This window comes from Sus scrofa, chromosome 17, assembly GCF_000003025.6.
Source record: "Sus scrofa isolate TJ Tabasco breed Duroc chromosome 17, Sscrofa11.1, whole genome shotgun sequence".
In the NCBI taxonomy this organism is placed as follows: domain Eukaryota; kingdom Metazoa; phylum Chordata; class Mammalia; order Artiodactyla; family Suidae; genus Sus; species Sus scrofa.
Window position 1 is genome coordinate 41,702,006 of NC_010459.5, and position 22,654 is coordinate 41,724,659.

General features: G+C 47.8%; 1 protein-coding gene across 2 annotated transcripts; it reads left to right on the forward strand.

The window, feature by feature from the left end:
- On the forward strand, positions 268–22,393 carry ACTR5 (ARP5 actin related protein 5 homolog). Of its 2 annotated transcripts, XR_002339948.1 has the most exons (10): positions 268–933; positions 2,106–2,335; positions 4,803–4,972; positions 9,219–9,436; positions 10,208–10,390; positions 15,266–15,382; positions 16,102–16,241; positions 17,266–17,398; positions 19,413–20,990; positions 22,027–22,393. XR_002339948.1 is itself a non-coding variant. In XM_021077707.1 (9 exons), exons 1-9 carry the CDS (start codon positions 535–537, stop codon positions 19,647–19,649), a joined length of 1,827 nt encoding a protein of 608 aa, XP_020933366.1. In that variant the 5' UTR covers positions 347–534; the 3' UTR covers positions 19,650–22,393. The 2 variants fall into 2 exon arrangements, 1 of the variants encoding a protein (XP_020933366.1); XM_021077707.1 differs by having other exon boundaries at positions 347–933; positions 19,413–22,393.

Consider the following 22,654-nt stretch of genomic DNA (forward strand, 5'->3'; position numbering starts at 1 on the left):
AGTTTGATGAATTTTCATAAAGTGAACGCGCCTAAGTAGCGAGCTCCTCGGTCAAGATACCGAGAGGTCGGTACCCCAGAGTTTGTTTCCTTGACAGGGAGGCTTACGGCAAAGTAATCATGTGGGGGCGGAGCCAAGGACAGTTGAAGGTGAGTTACCCTACAATATGGGGCGTGGCTAGGCGAAAAGGTGGGGCCCCGGAGAGGCACCCGGCCTCAGTACTAGGTTCTGAAGGCCAGGAAGGGGCGTGTCATGGTGACGTAACGCACTCGGGGCGGAGCTCACTGGACCGGAGTCCCGGCTAGGGCGAAGGGGAGTGGTCAGATAGGAGCTGGGGGCGAGATTCGGCCACGGCCAGGATGGGCGGAGTCTAACAATCGCGAAGGCGGCCTCGGCTGCCAGGGGCGAGTTGGGTGAAACGGCTGGATGGGCTTGAGAAGAGGCTCGGAGGCCCTCCATTTCGCGCGGGGGCGGGGTTTCGCGCTGTTTGGGAGGACGCTGCGTCGGGGGCGGGGCTAGCGCGTGCGCTGCAAGATGGCGGCTGCCAGTGTGGCGGGGCAGGCGATGAATGTGTTCCCATTCCGCGACGCCCGAGCCGCTCCGGATCCGGTGCTGGAGGCCGGCCCGGTGGCACACGGGCCACAGCCGGTGCCACTGGTGTTGGACAACGGGTCGTTCCAGGCCCGTGCAGGCTGGGCTTGCCCCGGGCCGGACCCAGGCCCCGAACCCCGGCTGCAGTTCCGCTCTGTGTGCGCCCGAGGGCGAGGCGGAGCTCGGGGCGGGGCGGGCCCCCAGGTGGGCAACGCGTTGGGCAGCCTGGAGCCCCTGCGCTGGATGCTGCGCTCACCTTTCGACCGCAACGTGCCTGTGAACCTGGAGCTGCAGGAGCTGCTGCTTGACTACAGTTTCCAGCATCTGGGTGTCTCCTCACAGGTGAAGGGCGGGGTGGGGATGGGATTGAGGGAAGGGTTGAGGTCGTGTCCCCGCTCACTCTGCTCCCCGAGGGATAATAGTCACTCCAGGAGTTCTGATTGTCATTTAGTCATTCATTTATTATGGCGATCAAATATTAAGCGCCTAATGTGTATAAGGCTTGTGCTAAGCGCTTGGGGTATAGCAGTGAACCACTGGAGCATACGTTCTCTTGGAGCATACGTTCGGGCATCTGTGCTCTGTTGTTAATACATCCATTTATTTACAAATATGTACTGAGCACCTACTTTGTGTCAGGCACTTTTCTAGGTGTTTGAAATACGTCCATGAACGTAACACGAAATCTCCTGTGCTTATGGAGCTAGTATGGAAAGACCCTTTAGTGTGAAAAGACAGACAATAAACAGTAGGATTAAGTAGTAGGTTCTATAGCATGACAGAAGGAGAGGAGAAAGCTACATCTTTTCAATAAGATGGTTAGGGGTGGATTCCAAGAAGGTGATGTTTGAGCAAGGGGCAAGCCTTGTGAATACCTGAGGGACTAATACTCCAGAGAGGGAACAGCCAGTGAAAAGGCCCTGAGGCAGGGGCGGGTCTTGATCCTAATTGAGGGCAGCCAGAGTGAGGGGAAGGGTAGTGAGTGGAAGAGGAAGTCGGAGTTAATGAGGGGGCAAGTTGCACACCTCATAGGCTTTTACTCTGAGTGAAATGGGGAGCCATTTGCAAGGTGTTGAACAAAAGAGGAATGTGACTTATGTTCCCAAAGGATCACCAGAGCTGCTCTGTGGAGAATGGACTGGCCTGGGTTAAAATAGGGAGACCTGTAAGGAGGCTGTTGAGTTAGGAGGTAAGGGATGATGGTGACTTAACTGAGGGAGGAATTGGGGATGTGTAAGAAATAGTTGGATTCTGGAGATATTTTGAAGACAGATCCAACATGATTGGCTGACAGTTTGGATGGGGTTATAGTTAACCTTAAGCTGACCCTACTTTCATATTTTCCAAAACAACTTCCGGGAGAGATGGGTATTTTACAGTTGCTTCAGATGAGGTTACTGATTGGAGACCAAAAGCCTGTTCAGCCCTTGCAATAATGATGTTGGTTTCCTTTTATGCTTCAAAAGGAGTATTCTTTTAGCACCTGATCAGTTTACTTTTTTCTTTCCAAGTAGGGCTGTGTCGATCATCCCATAGTGTTGACAGAAGCTGTGTGCAACCCGCTGTATTCACGACAGATGATGTCCGAGCTTCTCTTTGAGTGCTATGGGATTCCTAAGGTTGCCTATGGAATAGACAGCCTCTTCAGCTTCTACCACAATACGCCAAAGAACTTGATTTCAAGTGGGCTCATCATTTCATCTGGCTACCAGTGTACACATATTTTACCCATCCTAGAAGGGAGGTGAGTTGCACTTAGGGCATTTGAGGGCTGTTTAGAGAAGCATTTAGGAAACGCTCACTGGGCGCCTGCCTTAAAGGTTGAGTGGAGAGAGCAGGGACTGGCCCGTGAACTAGCCTCTGGGCTTAGCTCCTACCTACCTCACTATGTGAGCATAGGTAAATTATTTTACCATCCATCATTTGCGACTTCCTGGATTGAGTTGGGGTAAATGGTCTCTATCCATAATTCTAGAATTTTATGAGTGATTTATGGTGACATGCTAACACAGTACTTGTAGGTAATAGGCAATCAATAAAAATGTTTGAAGTATATTATTTAAATAAATTTAACTTAGATTGTCATTGTGTCCCGGAGTCACTTTTTTGTTAAGAGGGTTTTTTTAGTTTATTTAAAGCTCTTTAATCTTGATTGTTTAAACTTTCAGACTTTTTAAGAACAGTAACTGGTACATAATAGGTACTTAATAAATGTTTTCATGTTACGTAAAAGGCGAGGGTAGTTTCTGTCATGTTTAAAATCTCTTCTGGTTTTATAGTTGGGCTTTCATTGTCTGATAAAGAGACTAAGTCAGGAGGGAGGGATACATTGGGAATTTGGGATTAACAGATAACACGCTACTGTATATAAAGTACAACAAGGACCTATTGTATAGCATAGGAAACTATATTTACTATCTTGTAATCTATAGTGGAAAAGAATCTGAAAAAGAATATATGTATATATATGTGACAAATTAACCGTAGTTCAATTAAAAAATAAGTTTTTCAGAGTTCCCCTTGTGGCTCATCAGTAACAAACCAGACTAGTATCCCTGAGGACACAGGTTCAATCCCTGGCCCTGATCAGTGGCTTATGGATCTAGGGTTGCCGTGAGCTATGATGTAGGTCGCAGATGTGGCTTGGATCTGACATTTGGTGTGGCTGTGGCTCAGGCTGGCAGCTGCAGCTCTGATTTGGCCCCTAGCCTGGGAACTTCCATATGCCGTGGGTGTGGCCCTGAGGAAAAAAAAAAAAGTTTTTTAAAAAGAGAGAGACTAGGCCAGTATCATGCTCTCCTAGGAAGGTTTATTTGTGCATAGAGAGTGTGTCAATAGGGAGCAGAGATCTGGCTTTGGAGTTGAAAGCCTGGATTTGCAGCCCTGCTAAAAGATGAGGTGCTTAACTTCTTCACTTAGTCTCCTAACAGATAAACCTTGGAAAAAACTGATTTCTCAGGGTTGCCCTGAGAATGAAACGAGATAATATAGGTGGTAGGCAATCAATAAAAATTTATAAAATTTTATAAAACAGTCTGAATATTTAAGTGAAAGTAAATACTGTTCAGTTTATTAAGCCCTATATTTCTCTTGAAGTTTTTACAAAAATTTATGAAGATAAAAGTAATTTTTAGACATACCAGATACTTCTGGTATACAGAGTTCTCTATGTTATGTAAACAGAATATGCAGAAATTAAAAATAATGATATTTTTATGTTATGTTGAGAGAAAATGATTTTACGTGAAGGCTAAGAAATGATCAGCTTGGAGCATGTCCTGTTCTGTGCTGGCATCTGCTGGTGAGGTGTGATATAGCAGTGACATTTCAATACACAGCAAGTTGCAGTGCTCTGCTCTTCTTTCTCACATTAAGAAAATAAAGTTACTCTGGTTCTCCTCCCTATGCTTCATGTCAGAGGGGCCTGGTACTCTTAGGAGATTACAGTAGGTCAATACGTGCATCAGTGGAAGTGCAATGTCTAGGGGAGGGGTTCTCAAACTCGGGCCTACACCAGAGCTACCTGGGAAGCTTGTTAAAATGCATATTCCCAGGCCCACCAGGCGTGCAGACGAGTCCTGGGAATCAGCATGTTTAACATTTTCCCCAGCTAATTCTGGGATATATGGCCCAGAATTACATGAGAAACACCTGATGAGGCACAGGAGGGTCTGACTTCATAGAGCATGTTCTTGCCATTGAATCTGGTTGCCTTCCGAGACTCTTGCCAGAAGTTAGATGTTCGGGAGTTCCCGTTGTGGCACAGGGAAAATGAATCCGACCAGCATCCATGAGGATGCAATTCAATCCCTGGCCTCGCTCAGTGGGTTAAGGATCCGGTGTTGTCGTGAGCTGTGGTGTAGTTCGCAGATGCTGCTCGGATCTGGCGTGGCTGTGGCCGGTAGCTGCAGCTCCAAGTTGACTCCTAGCCTGGGAACCTCCATATGACTCGGGTGCAGCCCCCCAAAAAAAAGAATTTAGATGTTCATGTGCTGTCTGGGCATTGACTAGGAATGCCTGTGGTGGTTAAGAGGTGGCACTAAGGCAACTTTAAAGTCCCTTCTAACTGTACGGTTTTAAGTTTATGCAGCTGGTCAGTTTCTTCCTCATCCTTGTACATTAAATTATCCCCTCCCCCCCCCCCGCCCCATATTCTTTCTTTCCTCCACATTGCCACAAATCTCAATGCTCTTTTCCATCCCTTGGTTTAGATTGGATGCTAAAAACTGCAAGCGCATCAATCTGGGAGGAAGCCAGGCAGCTGGTTACCTCCAGCGCCTCCTGCAGCTGAAGTATCCTGGGCACCTGGCAGCCATCACTCTCAGCCGCATGGAGGAGATCCTGCACGAGCACAGCTACATCGCCGAGGATTACGTGGAAGGTAGCCAAGAGACGTTTGCTTGCCGCTTTCTGATGCTGTCTCCCTTTGGGGTGTTCCTTAGATTGTCCCCAGGATGGCTCTTTTGATCATCTTTTCACTCTTACTACCTTTTAGCATTCTCTTCTCTTTTTGGTGTTTACTTTACTGACACACTTTTCAGTTAACTGATAACTTGTATATGTAGATTCTTTTTCAAAATTGGTTTGGCTGTTCTAGTTCCTTTGCCTTTCCATATACATATCAGGATCAGCTTGTCCATATCTACGAAAAAGTTCTTTTGGAGTCGTGACTGCAAATAGATTAAATCTGTAGATCAGGTTGTATATAAAACAACATTCTAAATGTAAATCCAGATATAAGGTTAAATCCAGATTGGGGAGATTTGACCTTTTTTAGTATGTTGAGGCTTCTAATCTATGAACATAGTCCGTCTTTCCATTTATCCAGGTCTTTTTTGCTTTTTAGGGCTTCAGGTGCAGCATATGGAAGTTCTCAGGCTAGGGGTCAATTGGGAGCTACAGCTGCCAGCCTACGCCACAGCCACACCACATACTTAACCCACTGAGCTAAGCCAGGGATTGAACCGGTGTCCTCATGGATACTAATTAGGTTCGTTACTGCTGAGCCACAGCAGAACTTCTGTCTAGGTCTTTATTGATTTCTTTTATCAGCACCTTATGGTTTTCAGCATATAGACCCTGTACATGTTTTATTAGATTTATGCCTAATTCTTTCTTTCTTTCTTATTTTCTTTATTTTGGTTTCCAGTTGCATAGAAATGCAATGAGTTTTTATGTGTTTACCTTGTATCCTGTGATCTTGCTAAACTTATTCTAGTTTTTGTATATTTCTTAGGAATTTATAGATAGATGTATTGTCTGTGAATAGGGACAGTTCTGTTTCTTCCTTTCTAATCTGTTTGCCTTTATTTCTTTTCCTGGCTTTATTTTACTGGCTAGGACTTCTAGCCAGTGTTTAACAGGAGTGGTAAGAGTGGACATCTTTGCCCTTCTTCCTAATTCCTCATCTTGTGGTGGGGAAAGCATTTAGTCTTTCATTATTAATTATATGATGTTAGCTCTCATTTTTTTCCAGATATCTTTTATCAAATTGAGGAAATTTCTTTCTTTCTTTTTTTTGTCTTTTTGCCATTTTCTTGGGCTGCTCCCGCGGCATATGGAGGTTCCCAGGCTAGAGGTCTAATCGGAGCTGCAGCTGCCGGCCTACACCACAGCCACGGCAATGCGGGATCCGAGCCGCATCTGCGACCTACACCACAGCTCATGGCAACGCCGGATCCTTAACCCACTGAACAAGGCCAGGGATCGAACCCACAACCTCATGGTTCCTAGTTAGATACGTTAACCACTGAGCCACAATGGGAATTCCGAGGAAATTTCTTTCTGTTCCTATTTTTGCTGATCATTTTTCTCATGGATAGATTTTGATTTTTCTGAAATGCTTTTTCAACACCTGATATAGTCCTGCGTGTTTGTGCTTTGGACTGTTCATATAGAAGATTATAATCATTGCTTTTTGAATATTGAACTAGCCCTGATTTGGGGGGAATATACCCTATTTGCTCATATGTGTTTTTTTTTACAACATTGCTGGATTCAGTTAGGTTAAATTTTATGAGGTTTTTGTGTCTGTATTCATAAGGGTTATTGATCTATAGTTTTCTCATATTGTCTTTGTCTTATTTTGGTATCATGGTGATACTGGTCTTATTAAATGAGCTGGAAAGTGTTTTCTTCTGCTTTCTGTAAAAGATTGTGTAAATAATTGATTTTTTTTTCCCTTAAATGTTTGATAAGATTTTCCAGTAGAACCAGAGTTCCTGTCATGGCTCAGTGGTTAACAAATCTGACTAGGAACCATGAGGTTGCAGGTTTGATCCCTTGCCTCGCTCAGTGGGTTAAGGATCCGGCGTTGCCATGGGCTGTGGTGTAGGTCATAGACCCGGCTCAGATCCCGAGTTGCTGTGGCTCTGGCGTAGGCCGGTAGCTATAGCTCCGATTCATTCTCTAGCCTGGGAACCTCCATATGCTGTGGAAGCGGCCTAAGAAATGGCAAAAAAAAAAAAAAAAAAAAGAAAAAGAATTTTCCAGTAGAACCATTTGAGCCTGGGGATTTCTTTTTCTGAAGGAACTCAATTTTTTTAATAGATATAGGACTATTTAGGTAATTTCATTGATGTATTCTTTTTATTGTTTCCTTTCCTCTGCTTGCTTTAGGTTTATTTTGCTCTTTATTGTTTTTTTATATAATTTTAATTTAATTTTATTTTTTTGCTTTTTAGAGCCCCACCTGTGGCATATGGAGGTTCCCAGGCTAGGGGTTGAATCAGAACTACAGCTGCCGGCCTACGCCACAGCCACAGCAATGCCAGATCCTAGCCACGTCTTTGACCTACACCACAGCTCACGGCAACACCAGATCCTCAACCCACTGAGCGAGGCCAGGGATCGAACCTACAACCTCATGGTTCCTAGTCGGATTCATCTCCGCTATGCCATGATGGGAACTCCTCTTTTGCTTTTTTTTTCTAGTTTCTTAAAGTCAAAGCTTACATTATTAGGATAACTTTTTTTTTTTTTTTTTTTTTTTTTTTGGCTTTTTTAGGGCCACACCCTCAGCGTATGGTGGTTCCCCGGGTAGGGGTTGAATTGGAGCTGTAGCTGTCAATCTACACCATAGTCACAGCAACTCAGGATCTAGGCCATGTCTGCAACCTACACCGCAGCTCACGGCAGTGCCAGATCCTTAACCCATGGATTGAGGCCAGGAATTGAACCTGCATTCTTGTGGATACTAGTTGGGTTCGTTTCCCCTGGGCCACAATGGAAACGCTGAATGATAACTTCTTTTTAATGTAAGCATTTAAAGCTTGAATTTTCTTCTCAGCAATGCTCTATCTGTAGTCCACAGATTTTGATTTATTGGTCATTTTTATTGAATTCAAATATTCTAATTTCCCTTAAGCCTTTTTCATTTGGAACCACTGAGTACTTAGAAATATCTTAATTTATATCCAGGTGTTTGGAGACGTTCCTGTTATTTTTCTTTGATTTATTTCTAGTTTAATTTCAATATGGTCGAAGAACGTCCATTGTCTGGTAGCAGTTAAATATTAAGAGTGTTGAAATCTCCAGGGATAATTGTGAATTTTCCTATTTCTCCTTTCAGTGCTGTCAGTTTTTGCTTTCAAGTATCTGAAGCTCTTTTGTTAGGTACACATTTAGGATTCTTACATCTTCTTGGCAAATTGATCTTTTACCGTTACATAGTGCCCCTTTTTATCCCTTGCGATTTGCTTTACTTTGAAGTCTATTTGGACATGAATACAGCCACTCCACCTTTCCTTTGATTAGTGCTTGTGTGATGATGTATCTTTCTGTCCTTTTAATCTTCCTATATCATTATATTCAAAGCGAGTCTCTTGACAGTTAGATCCCTTTTTAAAAAAATCCCTTCTGTACATCTCTATCTTTTAAGTGATATATTAAGACCGTTTACAGTTAATTCAGTTCTTCCTGTGTTTGGATTTAGGTTCACCATTTGATTATTTGCTTTGTTATTCCTTCCTTTTATTGTTCCTTTTTCTCTCTCCTGCCTTCTTTTGTGTTATTTGAATGTTTAAAAATTTTTTTGTGGTTTTCTGTTTTAATGTATCCATTGTGCTTTTCACTGAATATCTCTTGTGTAGGCTTTTTTTTTTTTTTTTTGGCAGTTCCTCTATAGATGACAGTAAGCAGACTTTTCACAGTCCTCTTAGAATCTCTGTTTTACCATTTCAAGTGGAACATGGCGAGGTCAGCACTCCAGAGGTCCCTTTATCCTTCCTCCTATGTGTCGGATTTGTCTTGTGTGTCACACCTACGCACACTGGACACCCATCAGATGTTGTCACAGATTTTACTTCCAGTTTTCAAACATTTCAAAGAACTCAAGAGGAGATTAAGCTACTATGTTGAGCCAGATTTTCATCCTTTCTGTTGCCTTTCCTTCATTTGTGATGCTCCAGATGTATCATTTTTGTCTGAAGAACTTTACTGAGCAGATCTCTCAGCACATGTGTGTTGACATCATGTCCGGGTCTGGTAGCTGCATTTCATGGATGGGGCGGATTCAGAGATGGGGCCGAGTGTGCTTTCACCGTCTTAGCATGACCCTCATCCTGACTTTTTAATCTCAGTGCTAATAGTGTTTCTGTTTCCTGACTTCCAAAATCGTTCCGTTGAAGAATTGCAGAAATGGCGATGCCCTGATTACTACGAAAACAACGTCCACAAGATGCAGCTCCCATTTTCCAGCAAGCTCCTAGGCAGCACCCTGACCTCTGAGGAGAAGCAGGAGAGGCGACAGCAGCAACTGCGGCGACTGCAGGAGCTCAACGCCCGGCGGCGGGAGGAGAAGCTGCAGCTGGATCAGGAGCGGCTGGACAGGCTGCTCTACGTGCAGGTGACAGCAGAGCCTGGTGGGGGCAGGGGAGTCCCAGAAAATGTTCTTCCTGTGTATTCTCCCTCAACCATGAAATGCGTTAGCTGTCTCAGCCCTTCTGGGGTCAGGAAGGAGCCTGGGGCTTAATTTTCTTTATTCTTTTGACCACACCCATAGCATATGAAGTTCCCAGGCCAGGGATCAAATCCAAGCCACAGCTGCAGCAACAGCAGATCCTTAACCCGCTGCATCAGCCAGGGATCGAACCTGAGCCACCTCAGAGACAGATGGGATCCTTAACCTGCTGAGCTACAGCAGATACTCCAATTTTTAACTTTTTAAGTGTAGCAGCATATGATGCAAAGTGCACAGATCTTAAGTGTACAGTGAATTTTCACTGCTGAAGCACACCAGGTGTCCACATCCAGATCAAGAAATAGAGCGTTACCAGCAGCTCAGAGGCTCCCTCAGTCTCCTCCTAGTAACTTTTGCACCTCTTCCCACCCAAAAGCTAAGATTTCTGACATCCGTCCCCATAGATGCGTTTTGCCTGGTCAGGTGGGGCTGAGATGGTGATGCGCTGGGAGCCCAGAGGCGGCTGGGGAGGAGGGCTGCTCCGCGGAGCCTCGGTGGGAGAAGGGGCTTTATGGAGAGGCGGGCGGCCGGGGAGCTCAGGGAGCCCCTCCTGCTGTAGCTCTTCTCTGCTCAGCTTCTGAGCGCCTCCTCTCCATCCCGTGAGTGACTGTCCCTCTGCACGTCTTTGAGGATGGATTGTGGCTGCTCCGGTTGCAGGAGCTCCTAGAGGATGGCCAGATGGATCAGTTCCACAAAGCCCTGATAGAGCTGAACATGGACTCCCCGGAGGAGCTGCAGTCCTACATACAGAAGCTCAGTGCAGCAGTGGAGCAGGCTAAGCAGAAGATGCTTCAGGCGGAGGTCAGCCTCGAGGTGGATGTGGTGGACAGCAAGCCAGAGGTACTGCGGGCCTCAGGAGGGGGTCCCATGGGGTCACGGAGAGAGAACAGCCCTTTCTCAGGGCAGGAGGGGTGCCTGCAGAAGGCCGACATCGAAGGGCTTGTGGCTAGACGGGGGCGGGGAGAGAGCGGTGCGCCATGTGATGTCTGCGAGCACACGGGTGCGGCAGGGTTGGCTCTGACCTTGTACCAACTGAAGTGCTGACCCCAGGATTTCACCTGGCGGAGCTCTTCCCCCACCCCCCACTGGGAGGGGGACGAGGCACGTGGAATGAGAAGAACCTGCCCGCCAGTTGTGGCGCCCCTCTCGAACCTGAACCTGCCCCTCCCGATGGTTCCTGGGCAGGTAGTCACATACCCCCTTTACTTTAAATATATCGTGATTGTCCTTTCATTCGCGTCCTCCCTACCTCAGTGCTCCCCAAAGTCAGGGATCCTGCTTCACAAAGAGTTTAGGAATTTTTTACCGTCACTGTGATAGACATGCTCAGTAGGATATTTGCAGGTTGATTTAAGATCAGCCTTTTGTTAGTTACTGAACACTGATTCTTTGATCTTCTTTATCTCTCCTTTTTGTTTTCCAGCCAGTGGACTGTGAATAAGTGTTGATGTGGCCAAAAGGGCGGTGTGGTGGGGCTGAGATGGGGCCCTGGGTAACTCAAGCCCTAGCACTGGGCTCCGTGTGGTGAAGGGCTGCCTGCAGGTCACACCTTGGCCCCCAGTTGCTGGCTGACCCTCCTGTCCCTCCTGTCACGTGTTAATAAGTGGGCACATCATTCCTGAATCTGTCGTCTCTAGAGTTTCTAAATCAAACGAGCTTGTTCATTGTCTTGTGACACTTTGGGGGCAGGATTAACCAGTCTAGCTCTTGGTTTGTGTTGCTAAATCAACTTTAAATATTAAAACCTATACTTCTAGAAAGGAACAGTCCTGTGGAAAACCCTGCTTTGCTGCTGCGTGTAGAGGAGAGCTTACCAGGGACCTTAGAAACCTGGGGCTCAGCAGGCAGCCTGCTTTGCCTTGACTCTGTCTCAGCTGGAGGCTGACTCTCAGGGTTCCTGCTCTCAGCCTCTCGTTCCCCAACTCTCGCACAGGCTGTAGACCACGTGAGGACAGCAGCCTGGCCGTGAGCATGCGTATTTGACAGGGCAGAGCCTGAGTCAGGCTTCCTGGGCACAGTGTACTGAATCCCTGAGATCCCGGGGAGAAGGGACCTTGACTGTCATCTTACCCTCATACCGTGTCCCACGTCAGCTTTGGGAGAGCTAACGTGCCTTATTCAGTTTGCTCCTCCCACTTTTCAGGTCTGAGTTTCAGGTTCAAGCTCATTGCCTTTGCTGTTTACGCATCTGTACTTAGTCTTACCATGCTTATCAACACGTCCATAGGGCGTCAGCACCTTTATGCCGGAGGTAGACCACTGAGCCACAGGCTGCAGGTGGGGGATTTCAGATTTAAAAAGAAAAACCAAACACCTATGAAGATGTGTTTCCCATTGTTGGAAACCAGTTGTTCCTTTTCTTTGTTCATTTTTCTGCACGTGTTACATATCCTGAAGTTGAGCCACTCCATCGAGTCACTCAGCAAACACTTACTAGATCCCCGCTTTGTTCTGTGCTCTGACGGGATGTGTTCAGATCTCTGTGGGCTTGGGGAGATTTTGAGATGTTGGACTTTAAAAGGTTTCCTTACAGGAGTTCCCGTCTTGGCTCAGCAGAAACCAATCTGACTAGCATCCCTGAGGATGCAAGTTTGATCCCTGGCCTCGCTCATTGGGTTAAGGGTCCAGCGTTGCCATGAGCTGTGGTGTAGGTCGCAGACACGGCTCAGATCTGATGTTGCTGTGGCTGTGGCATAGGCCAGTGGCCACAACTCTCTGATTTGCCCCCTAGCCTGGGAACCTCCATAGGCTGTGTGTACGGCCCTAAAAAGACCAAAAAAGAAAAAAAGATTTCCTTATGTACAACAAATTTGATGAATCAATCTGTTCCCAAAGCTTTAATGGTCGGTCAACACGTATTGAGGGTGATCGTTAGAGATTAGGATCAGTTACAGTAACATTCGTGGGAAAAATTTGGCCCCAACGCTGGCCAGGCAGTTCTGCCTTTCCAAAAGTATTTGTCGTGTTTTCCAACAATATAATCCTTTTAGAATGGAGAGGACAGATCTGTGTGGACCACAGTTCATACTGAAATGCCATCTAAGCAGTAACCGGCTGAACTGGATTAATACAGCTAAACTTTTAAACTTCCAGTGTTTTCTAAAATCCAGTTTTTCCCACAGACCATCCATCCCAGTCCTCGCTATTTTGCAGGTGTTTGAGGAGGATGCTGTAAAGGCAGAGGCTGTGTTAGCATTCCTGATGCAGAATCTAATGGAGAAGATGCTCACCTTGCATCCCAACAAACACAGCAGCTTTGGGGTGGGGCGGAGAGCATCAAAAGCATCATCTTTCGTTGGAAAACAGTGGGCCAAATACTGAAAGTTCCCTTGCCTGACTAGCCAAGATCAGAGCTGACCTCTGCTTGTCTTTATGCTGCCCAGGGCTGTTCCAGGGAGCCTGCTGTATCCTCTCTGATGGGCTTTGCCAAATTGTCATCCTGTTCACTTCCAAAACAGTGGTCATATTTATGTTCCCAGGTGCCACCCAATACATATGGAGACCCTGGCAAACTCTAGGGGGAGAGAAGCCAGCTGTGCTTGAGAAGCCCTTCTCTATTGAATGCCTGTTGTTGGCATTGAAATTAGGAGCTTGGGGAGTTCCTATTGTGGCTCAGTGGTAACGAAGCCCACCTGACTAGTACCTGTGAGGATTCGGGTTCAATCCCTGGCCTCGCTCAGTGGGTTAAGGATCCAGCGTTGCCGTGTGCTGTGGTGTAGGTTGCAGACCTGGCTCAGATCCCACGTCATTGTGGCTGTGGTGTAGGCCGGCAGCTGCAGTTCTGATTCGACCCCCAGCCTAGGAACTTCCATATGCTGTGGGTGCAGCACCCCCTCCCCCCAAAAAAGGCAAATTATGAGCTTTGTTCCTCTATGAATCAAATGAATTAGGATAAGTAAAATATCTTTTTTTTTTTTTTTTTTTTTTTTCCTTTGGCCGCACCCACAGCAGGCAAAAGTTCCTGGGCCAGGGGTCAGACACTCACCACAGCAGTGATTTGCACCATAGCAGTGACAACACCAAATCTTTAACAGCTAGGCCACCAAGGGACTCCTCTTTTTGCCATTTTTAGTGAAACTAAGAAATTGTCTTGTTTTTAAGGTGATACGCTTTTGAATATAGGTAGATATGAAGGTGGAAAATATTATTTTTGTTGCAGCAGAAAAAGCCTTTTGAAACCCAAACGTTTTATAATCCCCTCTACTGGGGAGACATTGGAGGGTGTAGCCCAGGCGTCCACCCTTCATTTCTGGTCTGGGAGTACAGAGGTGATTAAGTACCTCAAAGAATAGCGCTACAGGGGAGTTCCTGTTGTGGCGCAGCAGAAACAAATCCGACTGGTATCCGTGAGGATGCTGGTTCGATCCCTGGCCTCATTTAGTGGGTGAGGGATACGATGTGGCCATGAGCTGTGGTGCAGGTTGCAGACACAGCTCAGATCCTGGGTTGCTGGTGTAGGCCTTCAGCTGTAGCTTTGATTCGACCCCTAGCCTGGGAACCTCCATATGTTGTGGGTGTGGCCCTAAAAAGCCAAAAAAAAAAAAAAAAGAAAAAAAAATAGCCCTACGGGACCATACTCCAGACTGGCCACCGCCCCCCTCCAGGCTCCATCCCCACACTCTCCCTGCCCTCTGCACGGTGCTTCTTTCTGTCTCAAGTGTCCCTGCCTCCTCATGTGATAGGTACTGAAATCAAATCATCTTTCAGGGCCCAGGCCAAACAGCCTGATCCTTCCTCACAACTCCCTGTGTATTCTCACACACACCTACCACCACACTTGGTTAAGTTCTGTTACAGACCTACCACAGAACAGAAGTTCTGTTCTGTACCTACCACACCTACCACCACACTTGGTTAAGTTCTACAGAACTTGATTTCAGTCACATGTGCTACTATCATTGGCAGCTGCCACTGCTGAAGGGCACTGGTGTCTCTGGATCCCACCTTGGAAGCGAGTCCTTGTCCACCATCCATCCCCAGGGCCACTGACACGCTTCGGCCACTTCAGCCCTCCTCCAGATGACAAGCCACATTTTTATCCTGTCTCCCCACCGCTAGGCTTGCCTCTTCCTAAACCCATCATCCCAACTGCCCCAAGCTATTTTCCGAAAATAAAATCCCATCGGATTACTGCCTTGCTCTGCTGTGTGTGTCTGAAGGATAACATTCAGGCTGGCTGATAAAGACTGGCCACCGCCCCCCATGCCAGGCACTTGTGCAAGTGTCATCTTGACTAATTTTCACAATTCCATTAGTTCTGTCATCCTTCCCATTTAACGCATAAGGAAACCGAGATTTGGGTGAGTGAGGAAGTGCGCCCCAGGTTGCAAGGCTGGACGCAGCGCTGCTGAGATTCAGACATGTGCAACCCAGGTCTAGATTCTCTGGTCACACAGCAGCTGGTCTGAAAGGCAGCAGTGGGTAACACCTGGGACCACGTTCAGGAAGATGGGGTCCCCCAGAAGGCTCCAGAGAGAAGTTGGGAGTGGATGAGGCTTGTGTAAGTGGGAAGGGTAGGAGGTGAGCGCAAAGCTCATCCCTGGCTTCTTAGTCTTTAATCTCATGCTCATGTGTGTGTTCAAATAGTTCAGAAAAGGTTTCATGGTTTTTATGTATGGATGTACTTGTAGGACATTGGGTGAGATCCCAGTTCTTTAAGACTAAGCAAGGTTCGCTGAATTACAGATTCTGTTGTTGTGTTTATTCTCTTCTCAGACCCCTGACCTGGAGCAGCTCGAGCCGTCTCTGGAAGAAGTGGAAAGCATCAATGATTTTGAGCCCTTGTTTTCAGATGAAACGCCTGAAGCAGAGAAGCCAGTGACCACGGTCCAGGTTGGCCTCCCATAGCCTCGACCACGCTGATGCTTTGAAGCTTGACATAAACGACCAGACAGGTCTAGTCTGCTTCTTTAGGAATATTTTCCCCTGAAGTCCCAGGCTCTAGAAGGGAGAATACCAGTAATGAAAACTTCCAAAGTCAGGGTTTTTCCCCCCAATGGTGATGGATTGGGGTTCTAAGCTCTGAATCTGTGAGAAAGCAGTCTGTTTGGTAGAAGCACTGGAGCAAGTGACAAGGGATGTTAGACCCAAAGACCAGCTTTTATTGGTTTTATTTAAATTTAAGCCAGTGTCATGACGCTTCATCCTTATTTGGGTCTGTTTCTGTCATTACAATGGCAATCAGATAGACTGACCTGAGGCCGAGACACCCGAGTGGAAGGCTTGTGTGGCTGTGCAAGGGACCAAGAGCCAAGTGAGGCCCTGGCAGGAGATGTGGGCTTCCAAGGGTCAGCCTTTCTGCTACTGCTCTTCCAGAAGTCTTTCCCTTCATCTCAGGGACCATTTCATGATGGAGCTGTGTGGTGGTTTATAATTCAAAGGTAAAGGAAGGTAGCAGATTGAATTAACAAATCAAGAGAGTTGAGGAGAGGTTGTGCTGGCACAAAGGACAGAAGTTATATTAGAACAAGAAATGCAGTTTGAGGAAACTGGCAGCTGGAATGTTTGTCCTTACGGCCTAAAAATATCTTCTAAACCTTGGGTTTTTAAAGCCCGTGTTTAACTTGGCAGCATACCATCAGCTGTTTGTTGGGACAGAAAGAATTCGAGCTCCAGAAATTATCTTCCAGCCGTCTCTCATTGGAGAAGAGCAGGCCGGCATAGCGGAGACACTGCAGTACATTCTGGACAGGTGAGGCGGAAACCTCTCTTGCTTATCTCTTCCTGAACCATTTCCTTAGATTTCGCATTGCGTGGCGGATTTAATGGTAGGACAGCACCTCTTTTCAGTGACTTGCTGCACACAGAGAGTACTCTTTCTCTCTCACCAGCCTGGCACGTAGTTAGGGCTCTTAATTCTTTTCTGAGCGTGTGAGTAATTCAAGCAGTTGATTTGAGGAGTTTTAAGAATTTCTCTAAGAATATGCCTCCCTCAACTGGTTTATATAGGCCTTTTCCCGCAGTGTGAGATTTCATAATTCAAGTTGTATAAATAGGAACCATGATTTTGTGCTACTCTGGCTGCTGTTGGTTCAAACAGGATGGAGGAGTTCCCATTGTGACTCAGCAATAACGAACCCGACTAGTATCCATGAGAACGTGAGTTGGATCCCTGGCCCCGCTCAATGGGTTAAGGATCCAGCGTTGCTGTGAGCTGTGCTGTGGCTGTGGTGTAGGCCGGCAGCTACAGTTCCAATTCAACCCCTAGCCTGGGAACGTCATATGATACAGATGTGGCCCTAAAGAGACAAAAAATAAACAGAATGGAAACTTGAGCTTTGTCTAGCAATGGGTGGGAAAGTAATCAATCATGTAGAAGATAAAACTAGTATTGAATTAAAAAAAAAACAAAGAGATGGCAGGAGGAGAGGCAGGACTTTTCGGAGGTGATGGAAATGTTCTATAGCTCGGTGGTAGTCATGGTTACTGGGGGATATAAATTTGTCAGACTTCATCCAAATGTATTTAAAGGAACCCTCCACAAAGTCAATTAAAAAAAAAAAAAAGCAGGCATAAGAAAGTCATAATCACGCTAAGGAAATGGATTGACCATTCCGATTACTTGACTAGCTCTTTGGCGTTCTGTAAAGACACAAATGAAAAATGGAGGGCAGTTTTGTTTTGTTTTAGCTTTTTGTGGAGCTGTTTTCTGTTTTGCACTGAGCGCTCACATTCCAATTGGAGGGACCGTAGCTGAGACTTCGTCTCGTTCCCAGGTACCCGAAAGATGTTCAGGAACTGCTGGTTCAGAACGTTTTCCTCACTGGCGGGAACATGATGTATCCTGGGATGAAGGGCAGAATCGAGAAGGAGCTGTTGGAGATGAGACCCTTTCAGTCTTCTTTTCAGGTACTGATTGTTTATCTAGCCAGCTGATTAACTAACATTAATTAAGTTGTTTCTGATTGCAAAAGCAGTGACGTCTCAATGAGAAAAATTCCCTTATAATTCCATCAGCCAGAGACAGCCGCCGTAACGTGTTCATGGCTTTCCTTCTGGTTTTTAATCCGTGTTAGAGTTTTTAAGCGGAATGTAAATCATATTTTCTATACTTCTTTGTTTTCATGCGCAAGGGAGGACCTGCATGTCATAAACATTCCAGGAGCACAGAGGAGCGTGCCTTGAGAATAAGGCATTCTCTTCACCCAGGCCCCCGGCCGCAAGCTTGGGGGACTGTCTGCGAAGATTCTTCTTTCTTTCAGCTTTTCTACACATACAAGCGTATATATATATACGGCTTTGTAACCTGAATTTCTTGTCATGAACAATTTCCCATGTCGTCATTCTTCTAAACACTTAGAAAAATGACTGTAGGGCATGGATGCCCCACAGTGTGTCTCCCGGATCCCTGATCACAAAGAAACATGGTCTGAGCTCCCATCAGCCCCTGACTACAAGGAGCTTGCTATTTGGGGGGGCAGCAGCCAAGTAAACAGGCAGGTAACCCAGAGCGTGATGGGTGTAGAGATGTAGGCCTCTAATAAGAGTCTTGCCATTCAGGGACAGCTTCTTGGAAACATTTCTTTTGAGAGTGAGGAGGTGTTTGCCTCATGGAGTCTGTGGAGAGAGCGCTCCCAGGGCCGGAAGGAGCACAGGCTCAGGGGCCGGAAACCTGCTGAGGGGTGAGCAGCAGCCTCGCGTGGCTGAAGCTTGTGGCTGCTGAAGGTGGGGGGGTGCTGTGGAGAGGCCGGCAAGGCCCACATGGTGCAGGGCCCCGGGTCCGGCTTTGACCCCCTGTCCTGCATGACGTGTTGTACATTCAGGGTGTGGCCTCTGGATCTTGGTCCTGACATGGTTATAGGATCGGCCAAGCCTCAGTTTCTCAGCGGTGAGAAGGGGCTTATTGCAGCACCTGTTGCCAGCGTTCAGTGTAGAGTGTGTCAGCATTCAGCACAGGGCCCGCATGTGAGAAACAGACATTACTGATGAGTTGAGGGTCCCTAAGAACACTCCAGGTGCCATGGTTCCCTAGGACTCCTAGGACGCAGCCTATAACCCTGCTCATGGTTTGTCACAATCAGCGCGTCCCCTCTGCTGGGAGAGGAGTGAGTGCCTCATTGACATGTCCGAGCCAGAGCGGTCGGGGCTCTTGTGACTCTGACTTTGTTGATGGCCCCTTCTTGCAAGTCCCTCGTCTCATCCTCCTCCATCTGTGCTGACTCCACCTGCCCTTTACTTCAGAAATTTCTGAAACCACCATTCCAACCTGGGACTTGTGTGGGTGTTGGAGGGGAGAGGTGAGAGGGAGGGGTACGTAAGGGAGGCAACTCCAGAAAAGAGGTGGCCCAGTGGCAGCTGGAGTACATCCCACCCAGGGGGCCGCTCAGTGCAGTTGTGGGGCACTCAGGGGCTGCTGACTCCAGCCTTGCTCCGATAATAAGCAGTAGGAATGGAGCACCAGCAGCATCACAGAGACCCCAGGTCAGCCTCCCTGCTCTCACTTCCCCTAAGGCTCGTTTGCCACCAAGTCAGAGTGACTGGCAGACAGGGGGTCAGGGAGGCCTTTCCTCCAGATCAGGATGCTTCTCCATCTGACAACTTGTGGTCCACAGCGTGCGAGCAGGAGGCGGGGTGGCTGGTCCCACTCCCGCCCAGAGTGGTAGGTCTTGTGTCAGTAAAGTAGCTGTGGGGTCGTGTCCCGTGGGCTCTTCATGTCTGTGCCTCTTGGAGAGTGTGGGGCATTTCAGCTCAGCTTGTTGTGGTGCAGAGATAGTCCTGCCTGGGCTTGGGATCAGTGGGGGGCCCCCCTCCTGTGTGTATATTTCTAAGGATAAAACCTAAGGGCTGTACCTGGCCTTGTTGAACTTCAGTCCTTGGCTGTGATGGAGGATACCCTTCCAGTGACTGCTTGCTCGCGTTTCAGGTTCAGCTGGCCTCAAACCCCGTGCTGGACGCCTGGTACGGTGCTCGTGGCTGGGCCTTGGACCACCTGGACGACGAGGACGTGTGGATCACCCGGAAGGACTACGAAGAGAAGGGAGGAGGCTACCTCAAGGAGCACTGCGCTTCCAACGTTTACGTCCCCATCCGCCTGCCCAAGCAGGCTTCGCGCTCCGAGGCCCAGGCGTCCAGCAAAGGCGGGGCCGGCGAGCAGGCCTAGTGGAGGGGCGCCTCCAGAGACCTGGGGCCACATTGGCCGGTGAGACAGGACAGTGGCTCGGCCAGCTGTGTCGGGCCCTAGTCTGCTGGGAATGTTTGGCTGCAAGAGGATTTCTCCTGGGGAGGACAGCTAAAGGCCAGAAGGGACTTTCGGTGGCGTGCTGTCTTGGATGAGCCGTGGCCCTTGCTTCCTGTAGCAGTGAATGCAGACAGGGCTGGGGACAGAGATGGCCACGCTGCACAGGCTTACTTACCTCCTACTACGTTTTAAAGCCTTTTTTTAAAAAAATCTTTTAAATTTTATATTGTCAGTGTAGATTTTCTTCTAAGTTTATTCTGAGATTGCGTGAATGCCCAGCAGGTGGAGTTCTTTCATGTCCATGTGCATTTATGTAATAAGAGTGATCACCCACACAGTCTCGGGGCCTGGGGATATTTCCCTTCTCCTGTTATTTCCACTTAGAAATAAGGAAAAGGAGCCCAAAGAGGGAAACCAAGTCACACAAAGTCGCTCCGTTAGGGCCTGCCCGGTGCCCGCTTCTGAGTGGGCAGGTGTAGGGCTAGAGGCCCAACTTTCCATCATGTCAGGTCTTCCTACAATTTTTAAATAATTTCTGTCCCGGTGAGTGTGTTGACTGCTTAACTTTTTAAGGCCTTTCTGAAGAAAGAAGCAGACTGGGAAAAGTTAGCCCTTTCACTTTGGCTACAGCCTCACATTCCCTGGACCTTTGTCGCTTCATCATAAATGGACAAAAAACCCCCTCTGCTTTACAGAGCTTGCTTGATGAGAACTTTAACTCTCAAACACATCCAGTACTTGAGCCCAGAAGACCCCTGGGCTGCTAGCATCCTTGTCGCAGAATCCATACATTTAAACAGCCCAGGGAGTCTCTGGCCCGCCCTCCATGGAGGCCACCCCAGCACCAGTCTGCTCATCCAGGTCACTGAGGACGGCCTCCTGCAGCTCCAGCCTTCCAGGGCGTAGACCCCGAAGACCAGGAGGGGGCAGTGGCGGTGGACGAGGAGGTAGAAGACCCAGGCCCAATCGACCTCCCAGGGCCTTGCCGGAGCCACTGGCCGACCCCAGCTGGGCCCCAGGGCTGGGGAGCTGGTGACAGCGGGAGCTGCCAAGAAAGGACAGATGCGAGGAAGGCAGGACCGGCCTTCATGAGAGGTTTTCCTATCATGCTTCTGGGAAGAGGAGTTGTACTAACTGCCACTAGGCTTGGGGAGACAGGGGTCCTCCCTGTAGTCAACATTTTAAAAACAGCCGGAATAGTGGTGAGGACGAAAGATGGCCATGGAAGTCAAGCCTGGATGAGAAAGGACCCTGGGTGGGCAGGTAAGCTGGGCCGCAGCCTAGTCCATCAAAAGTGGGAAGCTGGGCCCCTCAGGTGCCTGTCACCTGGACCTGAGGAGGTTTGGGGCTGTGGTGAGGCTGGGCCTTGAGCTCTCTTGCTCCCTCTCAGCCACTCACACAAACTGCCAACGGAGCACTTGTCACATACCATGAGCCTTTTCTCTGCCCTCGGATGGTCTCTTATAAAGTGTAACGCACCCCAAGAGCAGAAGGTGGTTTCATTCAGCTTGGAGCACACACAGCCCAGTGCTGGACTGGGGGCTGCTGGGGGCTCACAGGACTTTTGATGCATGACCAACCGGTGGGGTAAGATAAGTGAAACTAAACCTGAGAACAAAGGAAATTTGAGACTAGCTTATCTGATCTGTTGAGAGCAACAAATCAGGAGTCCATACCAAGGACCTCCCCTCAGCCAGGGGGCCCTGCTTATTGAGACGTCTTAAGCCTTCCCTCTGACCCTGCCAGGATTGTTCCAGAAGACAAGGTGGGGATGTCGTAGCCAAGTGTTGTGAGGGAGCTGTGAAGGAATTGACTCCCGTGGTCCAGGTTCGGGCTTTTGTCCCCAGGGGAAGCAGAGTCTTGCTTGTGGGTCCCACCTGGCTCTGGGTTTGAGTCAGGGCAGCTCTGAAAGTTGGGGGGCGGGGGAGCACCTCGAGTGATCAGGGCCCCTCTCCCTGGCTGAGATGTGGTAGGGGTGTCCCCACTTTGGCCCCCTCTACCTTCCATTGGCACCTCTGGAAATAAACAGTTTTGCCAAAGCAACAGAGAAGGTGAAAAGGTAAGAAAATAGAAGTCAAGAGTAAAATAAATGTTAAAATATGGGCAGAGAACACTAAAGCAAGAAATGGAAAAAGCAAAATCATACAGTATGCAGATGATTTTATGCCTTCCTAAGGGATGGAGCCTTATTACAGAACTGTCTGATTAAATCATTTTAAGAACATTAAAAAATAGAATAAAAAATGGAAGCAGAGAGACTGTTTACTAAATGAATGTTCCTTTCCTCCTGGGCACACAGCTGCACTACCTTTCCCGGCCTCCCTCGAGCTCACACTTGCAGCCACTTGAGTTCTGGCTGATGGGCTGTGGGCAGAAGACATGGTCACCATTGCCAGGCCTGGCTTCTCTAAGCCTCTCATGGGCCTCTTCCCCGTCCTCTGGCTGAATAGAGAGCTGCCTGTGGCCCAAGAGGAGTGTGGAGCCACAGAATGGAAGGAGCTGCACCCTAAAATGACTGGAGCAGAGGCCCTGCAAGTTCTTCACCGTGTGAGAAATAAACTTTTACTGTGATCAACGACTGAGTGCTCTAGCCTTATCTGTTGCAGCAGCTAGCATTATTCTAACTAAAACTGTAGGTGAAAAGTAAATAAAAACAACTTCATTAACTTTGTGTTAATCGGGGTATTTGTTTAAAGAAAAGGAAAAGTTTAAACCTAATAGGAGTTCCCATTGTGCCTCAGCAGGAATGAATCTGACTAGCATCCATGAGATTGCGGGTTTGATCCCTGGCCTCACTCAGTGGATTAAGGATCTAGCATTGCCGTGAGTTGTGGTGTAGGTCGCAGATGTGACTCATATCCCCCATTGCTGTGGCTGTGGTGTAGGCCGTGGCCACAGCTCCAATTGGACCCCTAGCCTGGGGACCT

Coding starts and splice junctions, on each gene's coding strand:
- ACTR5 (XM_021077707.1), top strand. CDS start 535: ATGGCGGCTGCCAGTGTGGCGGGGCAGGCGATGAATGTGTTCCCATTC. Junction 15,383..16,101: donor AGCCAGTGACCACGGTCCAG/GTTGGCCTCCCA, acceptor GGGTTTTTAAAG/CCCGTGTTTAACTTGGCAGC. Junction 16,242..17,265: donor CTGCAGTACATTCTGGACAG/GTGAGGCGGAAA, acceptor TCTCGTTCCCAG/GTACCCGAAAGATGTTCAGG.